The sequence below is a fragment of the Salvelinus alpinus genome, chromosome 13 (assembly GCF_045679555.1).
Source record: "Salvelinus alpinus chromosome 13, SLU_Salpinus.1, whole genome shotgun sequence".
NCBI classification, from domain to species: domain Eukaryota; kingdom Metazoa; phylum Chordata; class Actinopteri; order Salmoniformes; family Salmonidae; genus Salvelinus; species Salvelinus alpinus.
Genome location: NC_092098.1, coordinates 56,455,575 through 56,476,873, shown reverse-complemented (window position 1 = coordinate 56,476,873; position 21,299 = coordinate 56,455,575). Strand labels below are relative to the sequence as shown.

The window sequence follows — 21,299 nt, the reverse complement described above, 5'->3', positions numbered from 1 at the left end:
CATCAGCGATCATTTGGACTCACCTGGACTCTACTGTGTTATTTCCTTCCCTATATCTGTCTGTCCCCCAGCTCTGTTCCCCCGATTCCGCATTAACGTCCGTATGTTGTTTTGTCTAACCGGTGCCCCCCGCACATTGACTCTGTACAGGTACCCCCTGTATATAGCCTCCACATTGACTCTGTACCGGTACCCCCTGTATATAGCCTCCACATTGACTCTGTACCGGTACCCCCTGTATACAGTCTCCACATTGACTCTGTATCGGTACCCCCTGTATATAGCCTCCACATTGACTCTGTACCGGTACCCCCTGTATATAGCCTCCACATTGACTCTGTACCGGTACCCCCTGTATACAGCCTCCACATTGACTCTGTACCGCTACCCCCTGTATTTAACCTCCACATTGACTCTGTACCGGTACCCCCTGTATATAGCCTCCACATTGACTCTGTACCGGTACCCCCTGTATATAGCCTCCACATTGACTCTGTACCGGTACCCCCTGTATATAGTCTCCACATTGACTCTGTACCGGTACCCCCTGTATATAGTCTCCACACTGACTCTGTACCGGTACCCTTTGTATATAGTCTCCACATTGACTCTGTACCGGTACCGCCCTGTATATAGCCTCCACATTGACTCTGTACCGGTACCCCCTGTATATAGTCTCCTCATTGACTCTGTACCGGTACCCCCTGTATATAGTCTCCACACTGACTCTGTACCGGTACCCCCTGTATATAGTCTCCACATTGACTCTGTATCGGTACCCCCTGTATATAGCCTCCACATTGACTCTGTACCGGTACCCCCTGTATATAGCCTCCACATTGACTCTGTACCGGTACCCCCTGTATATAGTCTCCACATTGACTCTGTATCGGTACCCCCTGTATATAGTCTCCACATTGACTCTGTACCGGTACCCCCTGTATATAGCCTCCACATTGACTCTGTACTGGTACACCCTGTATATAGCCTCCACATTGACTCTGTACCGGTACCCCCTGTATACAGCCTCCACATTGACTCTGTACCGCTACCCCCTGTATTTAACCTCCACATTGACTCTGTACCGGTACCCCCTGTATATAGCCTCCACATTGACTCTGTACCGGTACCCCCTGTATATAGCCTCCACATTGACTCTGTACCGGTACCCCCTGTATATAGTCTCCACATTGACTCTGTACCGGTACCCCCTGTATATAGTCTCCACACTGACTCTGTACCGGTACCCCCTGTATATAGTCTCCACACTGACTCTGTACCGGTACCCCCTGTATATAGTCTCCACACTGACTCTGTACCGGTACCCCCTGTATATAGTCTCCACATTGACTCTGTACCGGTACCGCCCTGTATATAGCCTCCACATTGACTCTGTACCGGTACCCCCTGTATATAGCCTCCACATTGACTCTGTACCGGTACCTCCCTGTATATAGCCTCCACATTTACTCTGTACCAGTACCCCCTGTATATAGTCTCCACATTGACTCTATACCGGTACCCCCTGTATATAGTCTCCACATTGACTCTGTACCGTAACACCCTGTATATAGCCTCCACATTGACTCTGTACTGGTACCCCCTGTATATAGCCTCCACATTGACTCTGTACTGGTAACTATTGTTATTTTACTACTGCTCTATAATTATTTGTTACTTTTATTTTTTATTCATTTTTTATTCATTTTTTATTTTTTTTAAACGGCATTGTTGGTTAAGGTCTTGTAAGTCAGCATTTCACTGTAAGGTCTACAGCTGTTGTATTCAGCACATGTGACTAATACCATTTGATTTGATTTGATTCATACGCACACATCCCTGTGATGGGATGTTGTAGTTAGCAGCATGTTAAAGCCTTGTTCACACTGCAGGCATTAATGCTCAAATCACTTTTGTTTTTCAAATCCGTTTTGGAATGTTGACTGTCCAGACAGCAAGTTAGAAGTGACCAAATCGGATTTGTGAATGTGTTAAAACAGTAACGACAGGTGTGTGAGTGTTACGTTCGTTGGTGGAAGGATCGGACCAAGGTGCAGCGTGGTAGGCGTACAGCTTTCTTTTATTGACGACACCGAAAAAACAACAAATACAAAATGAAAAGCACAGTTCTGTAGGGCTGGAAAGCAACAGTACAAAACAAGATCCCACAAACTAAGGTGGAAAAAAGGCTGCCTAAGTATGATCCCCAATCAGAGACAATGATAGACAGCTGCCTCTGATTGGGAACCATACCCGGCCAACAAAGAAATAGAAAACATAGATTGCCCACCCTAGTCACACCCTGACCTAACCAAACATAGAGAATAAATAAGGATCTCTAAGGTCAAGGCGTGACAGTGAGCAGTGGTGAAGGCTGATTGGTGGTGGTTCTCGTGCTTCATATCACTCAAAAGTTATACAACAAGCTAAGGTGACAGAAATGCCTGTCATGGACATTTCCCAGTTGCTTTGAATGTTCAAAATCATATACTGTAAGAACACGTTTAAAGCCTCAAAGGATAAGATGATCCAACTTTTAAACCTAGTCTTTTGTGGCTAGCCACAGCAGTCAGCTAGCTAGCCACAGCAGTCAACTAGCTAGCCACAGCAGTCAACTAGCTAGCCACAGCAGTCAATTAGCTAGCCACAGCAGTCAGCTAGCTAGCCACAGCAGTCAACTAGCTAGCCACAGCAGTCAACTAGCTAGCCACAGCAGTCAATTAGCTAGCCACAGCAGTCAGCTAGCTAGCCACAGCAGTCAACTAGCTAGACACAGCGGTCAACTAGCTAGCCACAGCGGTCAGCTAGCTAGCCACAGCGGTCAACTAGCTAGCCACAGCAGTCAACTAGCTAGCCACAGCAGTCAACTAGCTAGCCACAGCAGTCAACTAGCTAGCCACAACAGTCAACTAGCTAGCCACAGCAGTCAACTAGCTAGCCACAGCGGTCAGCTAGCTAGCCACAGCGGTCAACTAGCTAGCCACAGCAGTCAACTAGCTAGCCACAGCAGTCAACTAGCTAGCCACAGCAGTCAATTAGCTAGCCACAGCAGTCAGCTAGCTAGCCACAGCAGTCAACTAGCTAGCCACAGCAGTCAACTAGCTAGCCACAGCAGTCAACTAGCTAGCCACAGCAGTCAACTAGCTAGCCACAGCAGTCAATTAGCTAGCCACAGCAGTCAGCTAGCTAGCCACAGCAGTCAACTAGCTAGACACAGCGGTCAACTAGCTAGCCACAGCGGTCAGCTAGCTAGCCACAGCGGTCAACTAGCTAGCCACAGCAGTCAACTAGCTAGCCACAGCAGTCAACTAGCTAGCCACAGCAGTCAACTAGCTAGCCACAACAGTCAACTAGCTAGCCACAGCAGTCAACTAGCTAGCCACAGCGGTCAGCTAGCTAGCCACAGCGGTCAACTAGCTAGCCACAGCAGTCAACTAGCTAGCCACAGCAGTCAACTAGCTAGCCACAGCAGTCAACTAGCTAGCCACAGCAGTCAACTAGCTAGCCACAGCAGTCAACTAGCTAGCCACAGCAGTCAGCTAGCTAGCCACAGCAGTCAGCTAGCTAGCCACAGCAGTCAACTAGCTAGCCACAGCAGTCAACTAGCTATCCACAGCAGTCAACTAGCTAGTTATCTGTCTAGCCTTTTAACACATACACTCATTTGTTTGTAAACAAATAACAAGCTAGTTAGCTACAACGTGATCTTGTCAAATTATCAACAGAGTAGCCAAGTAAAAGTCTAAAAACCACCTAATAAATCAGATTTAACCGTTCAGACACAAGTCCCAAGTGTGAAGGTGGTTTGAAATATCTGTATCTATGTGCTTTTTTTGGCAGGAAAAATCTAATCGGATATGCAAAAATAAATGGATTTGAGTCACTTCAAACTGCCAATGTAAGGCTTAAATTACCCTCTCAAGAGGAACCAGAAACACAAGGCAAGAAACAATCAATACTATCGACCAGCAGACCTATCAATCAATCAGCTTCAGACTGACCTTGGAACACACACACACACACACCGCACGGACGCGAACGCACACACACATAAACGCTCCGCATGGACACACTTTCACAGGACATTATAGATGCGACAATAATTTAGAGTTAGAACCATCAACGCTAAATGTTAAACTGAGTTTTTCCCCTCGTAATTTCTCTATAAATATTCCATATTTTGGAACAAGGGAATGAGAAATCTATTCCCAAAATGTCAAGATCTGTTTGTAATTGTCAAAAGCGCCCAATACAACAATGCAATGCTTATTTACAAGCCCTTAACCAACAATACAGTTTTAATAAAAATATGTTTTAAGTAAAAAATGGATAAGTAAAAAATTCAAATAACAAATAATTAAAGAGCAGCAGTAAAATAACAAGCAAGGCTTTATACAAGGTGTTACGGTACAGAGTCAATGTGGAGGCTATATACAGGGGGTACCGGTACAGAGTCAATGTGGAGACTATATACAGGGGGTACCGGTACAGAGTCAATGTGGAGGCTATATACAGGGGGTACCGGTACAGAGTCAATGTGGAGGCTATATACAGGGTGTACCGGTACAGAGTCAATGTGGAGGCTATATACAGGGGGTACCGGTACCGAGTCAATGTGGAGGCTATATACAGGGGGTACCGGTACAGAGTCAATGTGGAGGCTATATACAGGGTGTTACGGTACAGAGTCAATGTGGAGGCTATATACAGGGGGTACCGGTACAGAGTCAATGTGGAGGCTATATACAGGGGGAATCGGTACAGAGTCAATGTGGAGGCTATATACAGGGGGTACCGGTACAGAGTCAATGTGGAGGCTATATACAGGGGGTACCGGTACAGAGTCAATGTGGAGGCTATATACAGGGGGTACCGGTACCGAGTCAATGTGGAGGCTATATACAGGGGGTACCGGTACAGAGTCAATGTGGAGGCTATATACAGGGTGTTACGGTACAGAGTCAATGTGGAGGCTATATACAGGGGGTACCGGTACAGAGTCAATGTGGAGGCTATATACAGGGTGTTACGGTACAGAGTCAATGTGGAGGCTATATACAAGGTGTTACGGTACAGAGTCAATGTGGAGACTATACACAGGGTGTAACGGTACAGAGTCAATGTGGAGGCTATATACAGGGGGTACCGGTACAGAGTCAATGTGGAGGCTATATACAGGGGGTACCGGTACAGAGTCAATGTGGAGGCTATATACAGGGGGGTACCGGTACAGAGTCAATGTGGAGGCTATATACAGGGGGTACCGGTACAGAGTCAATGTGGAGGCTATATACAAGGTGTTACGGTACAGAGTCAATGTGGAGACTATACACAGGGTGTAACGGTACAGAGTCAATGTGGAGGCTATATACAGGGGGTACCGGTACAGAGTCAATGTGGAGGCTATATACAGGGGGTACCGGTACAGAGTCAATGTGGAGGCTATATACAGGGGGGTACCGGTACAGAGTCAATGTGGAGGCTATATACAGGGGGTACCGGTACAGAGTCAATGTGGAGGCTATATACAGGGGGTACCGGTACAGAGTCAATGTGGAGGCTATATACAGGGGGTACTGGTACAGAGTCAATGTGGAGGCTATATACAGGGGGTACCGGTACAGAGTCAATGTGGAGGCTATATACAGGGGGTACCAGTACAGAGTCAATGTGGAGGCTATATACAGGGGGTACCGGTACAGCGTCAATGTGGAGGCTATATACAGGGGGGTACCGGTACAGAGTCAATGTGGAGGCTATATACAGGGGGCACCGGTACAGAGTCAATGTGGAGGCTATATACAGGGGGGTACCGGTACAGAGTCAATGTGGAGGCTATATACAGGGGGTACCGGTACAGAGTCAATGTGGAGGCTATATACAGGGGGTACCGGTACAGAGTCAATGTGGAGGCTATATACAGGGGGTACCGGTACAGAGTCAATGTGGAGACTATATACAGGGGGTACCGGTACAGAGTCAATGTGGAGACTATATACAGGGGGTACCGGTACAGAGTCAATATGGAGGCTATATACAGGGGGTACCGATACAGAGTCAATGTGGAGGTTATATACAGGGGGTACCGGTACAGAGTCAATGTGGAGGCTATATACAGGGGGTACCGGTACAGAGTCAATGTGGAGGCTATATACAGGGGGTACCGGTACAGAGTCAATGTGGAGACTATATACAGGGGGTACCGGTACAGAGTCAATATGGAGGCTATATACAGGGGGTACCGATACAGAGTCAATGTGGAGGTTATATACAGGGGGTACCGGTACAGAGTCAATGTGGAGGCTATATACAGGGGGTACTGGTACAGAGTCAATGTGGAGGCTATATGCAGGGGGTACTGGTACAGAGTCAATGTGGAGGCTATATGCAGGGGGTACCGGTACAGAGTCAGTGTGTAGGGGCACCGGTTAGTCGAGGTGATTGAGGTAATATGTACATGTAGATGGAGGTAAAGGTAGAGTAGCAGCAGTGTAAAAGAGGGGGGGGGGGGGCAGACAATGCAAATAGTCAGGGTAGCCCTTTGATTAGCTGTTCATGAGTCTTATGGCTTGTGTGTAGAAGCTGTTAAGAAGCCTTTTGGACCTAGAATTTGCACTCCAGTACCGCTTGCTGTGCTGTAGCAGAGATAACAGTCTATGACTAGGGTGGCTGAAGTCTTTGACAATTTTTAGGGCCTTCCTCTGACACCGCACGGTGTAGAGGACCTGGATGGCAGGAAGCTTGGCCCCAGTGAGGTACTGGGCTGTACACACTACCCTCTGTAGTGCTTTGCGGTCGGGGGACGAGCAGTTGCAATACCAGGCAGTGATGCAACCAGTCAGGATGCTCTCGATGGTGCAGCTGTATAATTTTTTGAGGATCTGAAGATCCATGCCAAATCTTTTTAGTCTCCTGAGGGGGAAAAGGCTTTGTGGTGCCCTCTTCATGACTGTCTTGGTGTGTTTGGACCATGATAGTTTGTTGGTGATGTGGACACCAAGGAACTTGAAGCTCTCAACCTGCTCCACTACAACCACCTGTCGATGAGAATGAGGGCGTGCTCAGTCCTCATTTTCCTGTATTCCACAATCGTCTCTTTTGTCTTGATCCCGTTGAAGGAGAGGTTGTTGTCCTGGCACCACACGGCCAGGTCTCTGACCTCCTCCCTATAGGCTGTCTCATCGTTGTTGGTGATCAGGCCTACCACTGTCGTGTCGTCGATTAAGGCCATCAACTTATGTTAGAATTCTTTTTAAAGGTGTTGATTTAATAAACAAAAATAATTATCTGCTATTTTTTACATAAGAAATTTAGGAAAGTAAATAAGCTAATTAATTACAAGATGGACAGAATTAGTATCACCGATCATAGTCTCATTTAAAGCAGCGACTCTTGATTGGAAATCAATCTGTACTATGTTCTTAGCTGTGACGTATCCAAACTCTCGTCTTGTACAAACTCCAGCAGCTTGCACCACTCAGATGAGCGCTAGCTAGCTAACAACAGGCAAAGAAAGCTAGCTAGATTTTTTACACAGATGACTTAGGAGAAGCTAAATAGCTAGAGTCAGACAACAACTGACGTCCTAATGCCAGTTATATAGCTGGCCTGCGATACCCAGACAGTGAGGTGAACATTTGTGCACTCCCATGCAATGTTGATGATATATTCCATAAAACATAGCTAGCTAGCTTGATAAGTTCAAAGTCAACACAGAACTTTGGGGGAAATGCCTAGTAACTCTGCATTACCCAACCCAAGCTAGCCACGCCACATCGGAACTAGCCACTCCATAGTGGAGATAGCTTGGCGTAGCTATGGTAAGACAACACAAACACTGCCAGCTTCCTACATCTCCTCGACCAGCCACCACACAACAACAAACTGTAGCTGAGAAAACAAATTGCCTTGCTAAGAAACAACATGCTGTGCAGTACAGTGTATATGTGTAACCGATGTGAAATGGCTAGCTAGTTAGCAGTGGTGCGCGCTAATAACGTTTCAATCGGTGACGTCACTCGCTCCGAGACCTTGAAGTAGTGGTTCCCCTTGCTCTGCAAAAGCCGCGGCTTTTGTGGAGCGATGGGTAACGATGCTTCGTGGGTGACTGTTGTTGATGTGTGCAGAGGGTCCCTGGTTCGCGCCCGGGTCGGGGCGAGGGGACGGACTAAAGTTATACTGTTACACATGCTCACTAGATCAATGCAGCTAGGAGGCTGCTGAGGGGAGGATGGCTCAGAATAATAGCTGTAACGGCGTATTGGATCCCATTCCACTTATTCCGCTCCAGCCATTACCACAAAAAACGCCTTCCCCAATTAAGGTGCCACCAACTTCCTGTGCAATACACCAAACATTTATTTCTGAGTTAAAGTGGAACGGACAGCGTTATAGCAACATGAAATCGTATAAAAATCTGTTCATATACTGTACACTCCCAGGAAGAATATGATGCCTTTTTATTTTACATTTTCTAACAAGCGAGCACTTAGATATGGTCATTTTCACGTTTTCATACTTTCATAGAATGTTTGGGAATAATGTAGAGTTGCATTTGTGAAAATTCTATAGCAATATAGAGTGGTAAAGTGGCCATGCGTTTGGACAATTACTAGACACTGCAGTAAATAAAACCCTAATGAAAATGTGTCAATCTTGTCCAGGACCGGACTATTATTCTGACAGCATCCCAAACGATGATGTCACGTCCGTATGTTAATGAGGAAACCTTCAAAATAAAAGCCCACGTTGCAATGTGGATAACTCATTCAAAAGATATGGAACATTAATAATCAACGGCCATTTTTTTTTGTGACAACAAGAAAAATGCAATGTGTAATTTATAAATCCAAATATGGAACCAATAAGAAAAAAATGTAATACCAAAGAAAATATAATGTTGACATTATTGGTATGTTGAGAATATTGGGCTGTAGAGAAAATGTTTCTACCTGTCTACTTGTCTCAGCTAAAGTGGGAAATACTCAGTAGGGTATCTAATGGAGGCACATACTCAGCAGCACTTCAGTCTCTACCCCCTCTTTAGCGCCCAGTGCAATATACTGAACAAAAATATAAACACAACATGTGGTCCCATGTTTCATGAGCTGAAATAAAAGATCCCTGATATTTTCTGTAAGCACAAAAAGCGTATTTCTCTCAAATCAAATCAAATCAAGTTTATTTTATATAGCCCTTCGTACATCAGCTAATATCTCGAAGTGCTGTACAGACACCCAGCCTAAAACCCCAAACAGCAAGCAATGCAGGTGTAGAAGCACGGTGGCTAGGAAAAACTCCCTAGAAAGGCCAAAACCTAGGAAGAAACCTAGAGAGGAACCAGGCTATGAGGGGTGGCCAGTCCTCTTCTGGCTGTGCTGGGTGGAGATTATAACAGAACTATGCCAAGATGTTCAAAATGTTCATAAGTGACAAGCATGGTCAAATAATAATCATGAATAATTTTCAGTTGGCTTTTCATAGCCGATCATTAAGAGTTGAAAAGCAGGTCTGGGACAGGTGGCGGTTCCGGTGCACACATTGGTTTACGTCCCTGTTAGTGAGCATTTCTCCTTTGCCAAGATAATCCATCCACCTGACAGGTGTGGCATATCAAGAAGCTGATTAAACAGCATTATCATTACACAGGTGCACCTTGTGCTGAGGACAATAAATGACCACTAAAATGTGTAGTTTTGTCACACAACACAATGCCACAGATGTCTCAAGTTTTGAAGGAGTGTGCAATTGGCATGCTGACTGCAGGAATGTTCACCAGAGCTGTTGCCAGAGAATTGAATGTTCATTTCTCTATCATAAGCCACATCCAACGTCGTTTTAGAGAATTTGGCAGTACGTCCAACCAGCGGCACAACCGCAGACCACGTGTAACTACGCCAGCCCATCCGGATTCTTCAACTACGGGATCGTCTGAGACCAGCCACCTGGACAGTTGATGAAACTGTATTTCTGGTTGAAATAAAGCCCTTTTGTGTGGAAGAAACTCACTCTGAATGGCTGGGCTCCCAAGTGGGTGGAGCTATGGCCTCCCAGGCCCACCTATGGCAGCGTCCCTGCCCAGTCATGCGAAATCCATAGATTAGGGCCTAATGCATTTATTTCAATTGACTGAAATTCGTTGAAATTATTGCATGTTGCGTTAATATTTTTGTTCAGTATAGACTGTACGTGGAATACATATGGGCTTGTAGAGATAAAAAAGAGAAAAGGACTCTACAAGTCAATATATATCCCATGTACAGTCAATTACAGTTTATTGCATTGGGGGCTATGGAGAACGCAGTGTTGCTGGGTGTGTGTATGACACATCCCCACTCCAAATTAACCATATCTGGTGAGTAGAGACCCTACCGAGTATTTCCCACCCTACTTTAACTGAGTAGAACGTTCTCTCTAAGCATCCCTTATACCAGTAAGTACCCATAGCAGTGAATGGAGTGGACAGAGTAAGGACTCACCAGTACTCTGTATTAAACCCATTGCCAAGCACAAGAGACACATTACATTTTTTACAGACTCTATTGAGTAATTCCAATAACATGTATTTGTGTTTTATTTTATTTTTTAAAACATGCATTTCTTTAAATATAGCCTAGACAATAGCTATGAACATGTCGTTTTTTTGTGTAAACTTTCAAAAAGAAATGCTGGTATAAATAATACTATATTAAAATACGTCCGATTAACCATTTATTTTGTCAGATGTGTTTGCTGTGAAAAACAGATGTGATGCGCTAGAGTTCCAAAAACAAAATTAGCATCTTCGCAGGGGGACTCTTATTTTGAAGAAGATAAAGCTACGATCTTCCTGCTGTTAGGACAACGGTAAACAAGAACTGTCTTTGCAGACCGGTAGCCAATCAGAGCTACAGTGCCTTTGGAAAGCATTCATGCTCTTGAACTTTTTTCACATTTTGATACGTTACAGTCTTATTCTAAAATGGATTAAACAAATAATAATAATCCTCAGCAATCTAGAAATCCCATAACGAAACAGCAAAAACAGGTTTTTCAATTGTTTTTATTTTATATATTAAAAAACGGAAATATCAAATTTACATAAAGTATTCAGACCCTTTACTCAGTACTTTGTTGAAGCACCTTTGGCAGTGATTACAGCATCGAGTCTTCTTGGGTATGACGCTACAAGCTTGGTACACCTGTATTTGGGGAGTTTGTCCCATTCTTCTATGCAGATCATCTCAAGCTCTGTCAGGTTGGATGGGAGTGTCGCTGCACAGCTATTTTCAGGTCTCTCCAGAGATGTTCGATCGGGTTCAAGTCCGGGCTCTGGCTGGGCCCCTCAAGGACATTCAGAGTCCTGACTCGAAGCCACTCCAGTGTTGTCTTGGCTGTGCTTAGGGTGGTTGTCCTGTTGGAAGGTCCTCGCCCCAGTCTGAGGTCCTGAGCGCTCTGGAGTAGGTTTTTATTGACAAACTGACTTGTTGGAAAGATGGCATCCTATGTGCTTCCAACTGTGTGGCAACAGTCGGACGACGGCTGTCATGGCCGCGTCGGAAGGAGACCAAGGTGCAGCGTGGAGAGCGTACATTTTCCTTTTATTTTAATGTCGCCAACAAAACAAGAAACAAAGAAACGACCGTGAAGCTTAACAGGGCTATAGTGCCACTAACAAAGATAACTACCCACAAACACCAAAGGAAAAAAGGCTGCCTAAGTATGATTCCCAATCAGAGACAACGATAGACAGCTGTCCCTGATTGAGAACCATACCCGGCCAAAACATAGAACTACAAAACATAGAAATAAAGAAACTAGAATGCACCCTGGTCTAACCAAAATAGAGATTAAAAGCCTCTCTATGGCCAGGGCGTGACAACGGCCCTTGTCTGTTTCAGTATGACAATTCCCGCCGTGCACAAAGCTTTGTCCGTACAGAAATGGTTTGTCCAGATCACTGTGGAAAAACTCTACTGGCCTGCACAGAGCCCTGACCTCAATCCCATCGAACACTTTTGGGATGAATTGGAAAGCCGACTGCGAGCCAGGCCTTATCGCTCAACATCAGTGCCCGACCTCACTAATGCTCGTGGCTGAATGGAAGCAAATCCCAGCAGCAATGTTCCAACATCTAGTGGAAATCCTTCCCAGAAGAGTGGAGGCTGTTATAGCAGCAATGTTCCAACATCTAGTGGAAAGCCTTCCCAGAAGAGTGGAGGCTGTTATAGCAGCAATGTTCCAACATCTAGTGGAAAGCCTTCCCAGAAGAGTGGAGGCTGTTATAGCAGCAATGTTCCAACATCTAGTGGAAAGCCTTCCCAGAAGAGTGGAGGCTGTTATAGCAGCAATGTTCCAACATCTAGTGGAAAGCCTTCCCAGAAGAGTGGAGGCTGTTATAGCAGCAATGTTCCAACATCTAGTGGACAGCCTTCCCAGAAGAGTGGAGGCTGTTATAGCAGCAATGTTCCAACATCTAGTGGAAAGCCTTCCCAGAAGAGTGGAGGCTGTTATAGCAGCAATGTTCCAACATCTAGTGGAAAGCCTTCCCAGAAGAGTGGAGGCTGTTATAGCAGTAATGTTCCAACATCTAGTGGAAAGCCTTCCCAGAAGAGTGGAGGCTGTTATAGCAGCAATGTTCCAACATCTAATGGAAAGCCTTCCCAGAAGAGTGGAGGCTGTTATAGCAGCAATGTTCCAACATCTAGTGGAAAGCCTTCCCAGAAGAGTGGAGGCTGTTATAGCAGCAATGTTCCAACATCTAGTGGACAGCCTTCCCAGAAGAGTGGAGGCTGTTATAGCAGCAATGTTCCAACATCTAGTGGAAAGCCTTCCCAGAAGAGTGGAGGCTGTTATAGCAGCAATGTTCCAACATCTAGTAGAAAGCCTTCCCAGAAGAGTGGAGGCTGTTATAGCAGCAAAGGGGTGTAGCTAGCCAGCACACTTGGTTCCTTCGAAGTTCTTGGAACTTATAAAATAGCTCATAAAATTGAATGTTTTTAAACATTCTGAGAGCAGAAGAGAAAATGTTGCCTGCTCTGGGAAGGTTTATTTTAGGTTGTAGGGAGGTTGTGAGAAGGTTTTACTCTGGTTCCTTAAAGTGTTTCCTGCAAGATTTTATTGACGCTCTGAGAACATAAATAATAGGTTATTTTTTTACCCCTTTTTCGTGATATATTTTTCGTGATACCCAATTGGTAGTTACAGTCTTGTCCCATCACTGCAGCTTCCCATATGGACTCGGGAGAAATGAGCCAAACCCTCCCCTAACCCGGACGACACTGGGCCACATTTTGTTGTTGATATGGCATCAGTGAGATTCAAACCTATTATCTTCTGTTCTTTATCCGTGGAATTAGTCCACTGTGCCACCAGGAAGGAGCTAACATGCCTTGTTTCTTTATGCGTATAAAGCTGTTCATTTTAGTCTATCCAAACAGACCCCATTTCAAAGGAAACGAGCACTATGAACATCAGGTGTCGCCAACACACCTTATTAACAAGATAGAGGATAGAGAGAGTTTTGTTGATGCTCAGAACAGAATGTTTTAAAATAACATTCTTAGAACGTTCTCGGAACAATCTGAGAACATGACTTGAAATAGAACCACGAGGAAACGTTACGATGAAGTACTGAAATTCCCAAAGAAGAATGTTATTTTTAATTATTATTATTTTTTGGGTTGTTGGGAGTGTTGCAGGTACATTATCCATTTCAAATGATACGTTTATAAAAACATGTACCCATAGGCTGCCACTCAAAATAAGAAACAACCCCAGTAAGAAATACATACAGAGTTTAAGTGATAATAAATTCAGGAAAAGAAAAACAAATAAGAAGTGAGCCTCATTGTAAATAAGAACTTGTAGAAGGAAAGAGGAGGAAGGGAAGCGCTACTAAGGTACACAATAGTAGGTTTTGGTAGACAGAAGGTGCTCTTAGGTTAAAGGGGTAGATTGGTCATTAAAAAGAAAGGAGGACCAAGGCACTCTTCATATAACTTATTAAAATGTTTTTATTTGTAAGGCATGTTCAATAGAAACATCATTTTTCTTTTTAAATCAGACTCGTCTCGGATGCATGACCTTCATCAGGGAGTTAAACTTTGATTCCATACAAATAAAGGCATTTTAATTCATTATATGAAGAGTACCTTGGTCCTCCTTTCTTTTTGATGAATAATTTGTTCTTTAACTGCCTAGTTAGATAAAGGTTCAATATTTATTTTTATTTTTAACAGCAAAGTATTTTTTTGGAACAATCATATTTCTAATGTTTATCATCGAAAGAATGTAGCCAGATACATTTTCTAATGTTTTGCTTTAAGTTAATCTAGCATTTTACCAGAGACAAGTAGGCTGGCTACACCTGGAAATGTACAGGAGACAGGTAGGCTGGCTACACTTGGAAATGTACAGGAGACAGGTAGGCTGGCTACACCTGGAAATGTACAGGAGACAGGTAGGCTGGCTACACCTGGGAATGTACAGGAGACAGGTAGGCTGGCTACACCTGGAAATGTACAGGAGACAGGTAGGCTGGCTACACCTGGAAATGTACAGGAGACAGGTAGGCTGGCTACACCTGGGAATGTACAGGAGACAGGTAGGCTGGCTACACTTGGAAATGTACAGGAGACAGGTAGGCTGGCTACACTTGGAAATGTACAGGAGACAGGTAGGCTGGCTACACTTGGAAATGTACAGGAGACAGGTAGGCTGGCTACACCTGGGAATGTACAGGAGACAGGTAGGCTGGCTACACCTGGGAATGTACAGGAGACAGGTAGGCTGGCTACACCTGGAAATGTACAGGAGACAGGTAGGCTGGCTACACCTGGAAATGTACAGGAGACAGGTAGGCTGGCTACACCTGGGAATGTACAGGAGACAGGTAGGCTGGCTACACCTGGAAATGTACAGGAGACAGGTAGGCTGGCTACACCTGGAAATGTACAGGAGACAAGTAGGCTGGCTACACCTGGAAATGTACAGGAGACAAGTAGGCTGGCTACACCTGGAAATGTACAGGAGACAAGTAGGCTGGCTACACCTGGGAATGTACAGGAGACAGGTAGGCTGGCTACACCTGGAAATGTACAGGAGACAAGTAGGCTGGCTACACCTGGAAATGTACAGGAGACAGGTAGGCTGGCTACACTTGGAAATGTACAGGACTCAAGTAGAGTGTATCGGACACAGACAGACTAGAAATAATTTTGTATGGAAATTTGTCATTTGATCAATACATTTACATTTCTCTAGTAGTAGTCGAGCTGCTGATGTTGAAAAACATTGTTAGTGCACAGGTCAAATTATCTTTTGAATTTCCTGTCTTATAGGCTTCAGATAAAAGCTAATATTTCACTTAAAATGTTTGTTTTTTTTGGTATTAAATAACAAACACCTTCTACAGAAGCCTCAGACACACACACAGGGATGGTTGGGTTGCATCATCAGAGGTACTCAGTCAAAGTTGAGTTGTCGATATGTGAGTGTTAATCTCTCTCTTCTACCCTTTAAAGCTCTATCCTCTTCCTTTTCCTGTCTGTTCAGAAGACGGATCACAAACACACACACCCTTTACACTGTCCGCCTTCGTCTGTTCAGATGACGGATCACACAGACACACACACACCCTTTACACTGTCTACCTTCGTCTGTTCAGATGACGGATCACACAGACACACACACACCCTTTACACTGTCTACCCTCGTCTGTTCAGATGATGGTTCCAGGTTCATCTCATTGTTTTTCCTGTCCTCCTCCCCGACACACTCTGAGCTGAGCTATATCAAATTCATGCAGCACTAGACCAGGTTTATGATAAATCCTCTGCCATACATAGGCTCCCGCTCAGCACAGTCAAAACTATTTTCTGTTAAGTCCCTGACAATCTTCTGAAAACATCTTCTGAAAACATCTGAGACCCTACCTGTTCAAAGAGTATCAATCCCCCCCAAAAGGAACATACACTTTTCTTGCACATGTACCTAGCTATCTGAAGATGAATGTACTGACTGTGACTGTGATATGTGGTTGTCCCACCTAGCTATCTGTAGATGAATGTACTGACTATGACTGTGATATGTGGTTGTCTCACCTAGCTATCTGAAGATGAATGTACTGACTATGACTGTGATATGTGGTTGTCCCACCTAGCTATCTGTAGATGAATATACTGACTATGACTTATGATATGTGGTTGTCTCACCTAGCTATCTGAAGATGAATGTACTGACTATGACTGTGATATGTGGTTGTCTCACCTAGCTATCTGAAGATGAATGTAGTGACTATGACTGTGATATGTGGTTGTCTCACCTAGCTATCTGGAGATGAATGTACTGACTATGACTGTGATATGTGGTTGTCTCACCTAGCTATCTGTAGATGAATGTACTGACTATGACTGTGATATGTGGTTGTCTCACCTAGCTATCTGGAGATGAATGTACTGACTACGACTGTGATATGTGGTTGTCCCACCTAGCTATCTGTAGATGAATATACTGACTATGACTTATGATATGTGGTTGTCCCACCTAGCTATCTGGAGATGAATGTACTGACTACGACTGTGATATGTGGTTGTCCCACCTAGCTATCTGTAGATGAATATACTGACTATGACTTATGATATGTGGTTGTCCCACCTAGCTATCTGAAGATGAATGTACTGACTATGACTGTGATATGTGGTTGTCTCACCTAGCTATCTGGAGATGAATGTAGTGACTATGAATGTGATATGTGGTTGTCCCACCTAGCTATCTGAAGATGAATGTACTGACTATGACTGAGATATGTGGTTGTCCCACCTAGCTATCTGAAGATGAATGTACTGACTATGACTGAGATATGTGGTTGTCTCACCTAGCTATCTGAAGATGAATGTACTGACTATGACTGTGATATGTGGTTGTCTCACATATCTATCTGAAGATGAATGTAGTGACTATGACTGTGATATGTGGTTGTCCCACCTAGCTATCTGTAGATGAATGTACTGACTATGACTGTGATATGTGGTTGTCTCTCCTAGCTATCTGAAGATGAATGTACTGACTATGACTGTGATATGTGGTTGTCTCACCTAGCTATCTGGAGATGAATGTACTGACTACGACTGTGATATGTGGTTGTCCCACCTAGCTATCTGTAGATGAATATACTGACTATGACTTATGATATGTGGTTGTCCCACCTAGCTATCTGGAGATGAATGTACTGACTACGACTGTGATATGTGGTTGTCCCACCTAGCTATCTGTAGATGAATGTACTGACTATGACTTATGATATGTGGTTGTCCCACCTAGCTATCTGAAGATGAATGTACTGACTATGACTGTGATATGTGGTTGTCCCACCTATCTATCTGAAGATGAATGTACTGACTACGACTGTGATATGTGGTTGTCCCACCTATCTATCTGAAGATGAATGTACTGACTATGACTTATGATATGTGGTTGTCCCACCTATCTATCTGAAGATGAATGTACTGACTACGACTGTGATATGTGGTTGTCCCACCTAGCTATCTGTAGATGAATATACTGACTATGACTTATGATATGTGGTTGTCCCACCTAGCTATCTGGAGATGAATGTACTGACTACGACTGTGATATGTGGTTGTCCCACCTAGCTATCTGTAGATGAATGTACTGACTATGACTGTGATATGTGGTTGTCTCACCTAGCTATCTGTAGATGAATGTACTTACTATGACTGTGATATGTGGTTGTCTCACCTAGCTATCTGTAGATGAATGTACTGACTATGACTGAGATATGTGGTTGTCTCACCTATCTATCTGAAGATGAATGTACTGACTATGACTGATATGTGGTTGTCTCACCTAGCTATCTGGAGATGAATGTACTGACTATGACTGTGATATGTGGTTGTCCCACCTATCTATCTGAAGATGAATGTACTGACTATGACTGTGATATGTGGTTGTCTCACCTAGCTATCTGAAGATGAATGTACTGACTACGACTGTGATATGTGGTTGTCCCACCTAGCTATCTGCAGATGAATGTACTGACTATGACTTATGATATGTGGTTGTCTCACCTAGCTATCTGAAGATGAATGTACTGACTATGACTGTGATATGTGGTTGTCCCACCTAGCTATCTGGAGATGAATGTACTGACTATGACTGTGATATGTGGTTGTCCCACCTAGCTATCTGAAGATGAATGTACTGACTATGACTGTGATATGTGGTTGTCTCACCTAGCTATCTGTAGATGAATGTACTGACTATGACTGTGATATGTGGTGTCTCACCTAGCTATCTGAAGATGAATGTACTGACTATGACTGTGATATGTGGTTGTCCCACCTAGCTATCTGAAGATGAATGTACTGACTATGACTGTGATATGTGGTTGTCCCACCTAGCTATCTGTAGATGAATGTACTGACTATGACTGTGATATGTGGTTGTCCCACCTAGCTATCTGTAGATGAATGTACTGACTACGACTGTGATATGTGGTTGTCCCACCTAGCTATATGTAGATGAATGTACTGACTATGACTGTGATATGTGGTTGTCCCACCTATCTATCTGAAGATGAATGTACTGACTATGACTGTGATATGTGGTTGTCCCACCTAGCTATCTGTAGATGAATGTACTGACTATGACTGTGATATGTGGTTGTCCCACCTATCTATCTGGAGATGAATGTACTGACTACGACTGTGATATGTGGTTGTCTCTCCTAGCTATCTGAAGATGAATGTACTGACTATGACTGTGATATGTGGTTGTCCCACCTAGCTATCTGGAGATGAATGTACTGACTATGACTGTGATATGTGGTTGTCTCACCTAGCTATCTGAAGATGAATGTACTGACTATGACTGAGATATGTGGTTGTCTCACCTATCTATCTGAAGATGAATGTACTGACTATGACTGTGATATGTGGTTGTCTCACCTAGCTATCTGGAGATGAATGTAGTGACTATGACTGTGATATGTGGTTGTCTCACCTAGCTATCTGGAGATGAATGTACTGACTATGACTGTGATATGTGGTTGTCCCACCTAGCTATCTGAAGATGAATGTACTGACTATGACTGTGATATGTGGTTGTCTCACCTAGCTATCTGTAGATGAATGTACTGACTATGACTGTGATATGTGGTTGTCCCACCTAGCTATCTGAAGATGAATGTACTGACTATGACTGTGATATGTGGTTGTCTCACCTAGCTCTCTGAAGATGAATGTACTGACTACGACTGTGATATGTGGTTGTCTCACCTAGCTATCTGAAGATGAATGTACTGACTATGACTGTGATATGTGGTTGTCTCACCTAGCTATCTGAAGATGAATGTACTGACTATGACTGAGATATGTGGTTGTCTCACCTAGCTATCTGAAGATGAATGTACTGATTATGACTGTGATATGTGGTTGTCTCACCTAGCTATCTGAAGATGAATGTAGTGACTATGACTGTGATATGTGGTTGTCTCACCTAGCTATCTGAAGATGAATGTACTGACTATGACTGTGATATGTGGTTGTCTCACCTAGCTCTCTGAAGATGAATGTACTGACTACGACTGTGATATGTGGTTGTCTCACCTAGCTATCTGAAGATGAATGTACTGACTATGACTGTGATATGTGGTTGTCTCACCTAGCTATCTGAAGATGAATGTACTGACTATGACTGAGATATGTGGTTGTCTCACCTAGCTATCTGAAGATGAATGTACTGATTATGACTGTGATATGTGGTTGTCTCACCTAGCTATCTGAAGATGAATGTAGTGACTATGACTGTGATATGTGGTTGTCTCACCTAGCTATCTGGAGATGAATGTAGTGACTATGACTGTGATATGTGGTTGTCTCACCTAGCTATCTGAAGATGAATGTACTGACTATGACTGTGATATGTGGTTGTCCCACCTAGCTATCTGAAGATGAATGCACTGGCTACGACTGTGATATGTGGTTGTCCCACCTAGCTATCTGAAGATGAATGCACTAATGCACAGACAGCGACCATATGTGTTGTATCGCGTTTTAACATGTGTAATTCCCCCCCGGTCCTGTAGGAGTGCCAGAGAAGCCAGAGATAGACGGTTTGACCAAGCCTGCCCTGGAGGGAGATGAGATCACTCTGACCTGCATGACCCACGGCTCCAAGCCTGCTGCCGACCTCCGCTGGTTCAGGAACGAGAAGGAGATCAAAGGTCAGGACACAGACATCTACTACTGTTACTACCCTTCATAGGTCAGTAGGTCAGAGGTTAGAGGTCAGGGGTTAGAGTATGTATGACCCCACGGCTCCAAGCCGCCTGCTGCCGACCTCTGCTGGTTCAGCAAACATAGAGAGATCATAGTCAGGACACTGTTCTACTATTCTTCTTCTTCCTCCTCCTTCTCTTCCTCATCATCCTCAGCTTCTTCCTCATCTTCCACTTCTTCCACTTCTTCCTCACCGTTCTCCTCTTCCTCATCCTCCTCCTCTACCTCCTCCATCTCCTCATCCACATCTTCCCCCTCCTCCATCTCCTCATCCACATCTTCCCCCTCCTCCCCCACATCCTCCTCCTCCTCTACCTCCCCCATCTCCTCATCCACATCTTCCCCCTCCTCCCCCACATCCTCCTCCTCCTCTACCTCCCCCATCTCCTCATCCACATCTTCCCCCTCCTCCCCCACATCCTCCTCCTCCTCTACCTCCTCCATCTCCTCATCCACATCTTCCCCCTCCTCCCCCACATCCTCCTCCTCCTCTACCTCCTCCATCTCCTCATCCACATCTTCCCCCTCCTCCCCCACATCCTCCTCCTCCTCTACCTCCCCCATCTCCTCATCCACATCTTCCCCCTCCTCCCCCACATCCTCCTCCTCCTCTACCTCCCCCATCTCCTCATCCACATCTTCCCCCTCCTCCCCCACATCCTCCTCCTCCTCTACCTCCTCCATCTCCTCATCCACATCTTCCCCCTCCTCCCCCACATCCTCCTCCTCCTCTACCTCCTCCATCTCCTCATCCACATCTTCCCCCTCCTCCCCCACATCCTCCTCCTCCTCTACCTCCCCCATCTCCTCATCCACATCTTCCCCCTCCTCCCCCACATCCTCCTCCTCCTCTACCTCCTCCATCTCCTCATCCACATCTTCCCCCTCCTCCCCCACATCCTCCTCCTCCTCTACCTCCTCCATCTCCTCATCCACATCTTCCCCCTCCTCCCCTACATCCTCCTCCTCCTCTACCTCCTCCATCTCCTCATCCACATCTTCCCCCTCCTCCCCCACATC

The 21,299-nt window shown here is 44.7% G+C and overlaps 1 protein-coding gene across 1 annotated transcript in view; it reads left to right on the top strand.

The window, feature by feature from the left end:
• Positions 1–21,299, top strand: part of LOC139537961 (cell adhesion molecule 2-like) — a 654,531-nt gene that overhangs the window by 456,888 nt on the left and 176,344 nt on the right. The window contains exon 5 of the mRNA XM_071339878.1: positions 20,087–20,224. Coding sequence (XP_071195979.1) covers positions 20,087–20,224 — 138 coding nt within the window. The remainder of the gene's footprint in view (positions 1–20,086; positions 20,225–21,299) is intronic.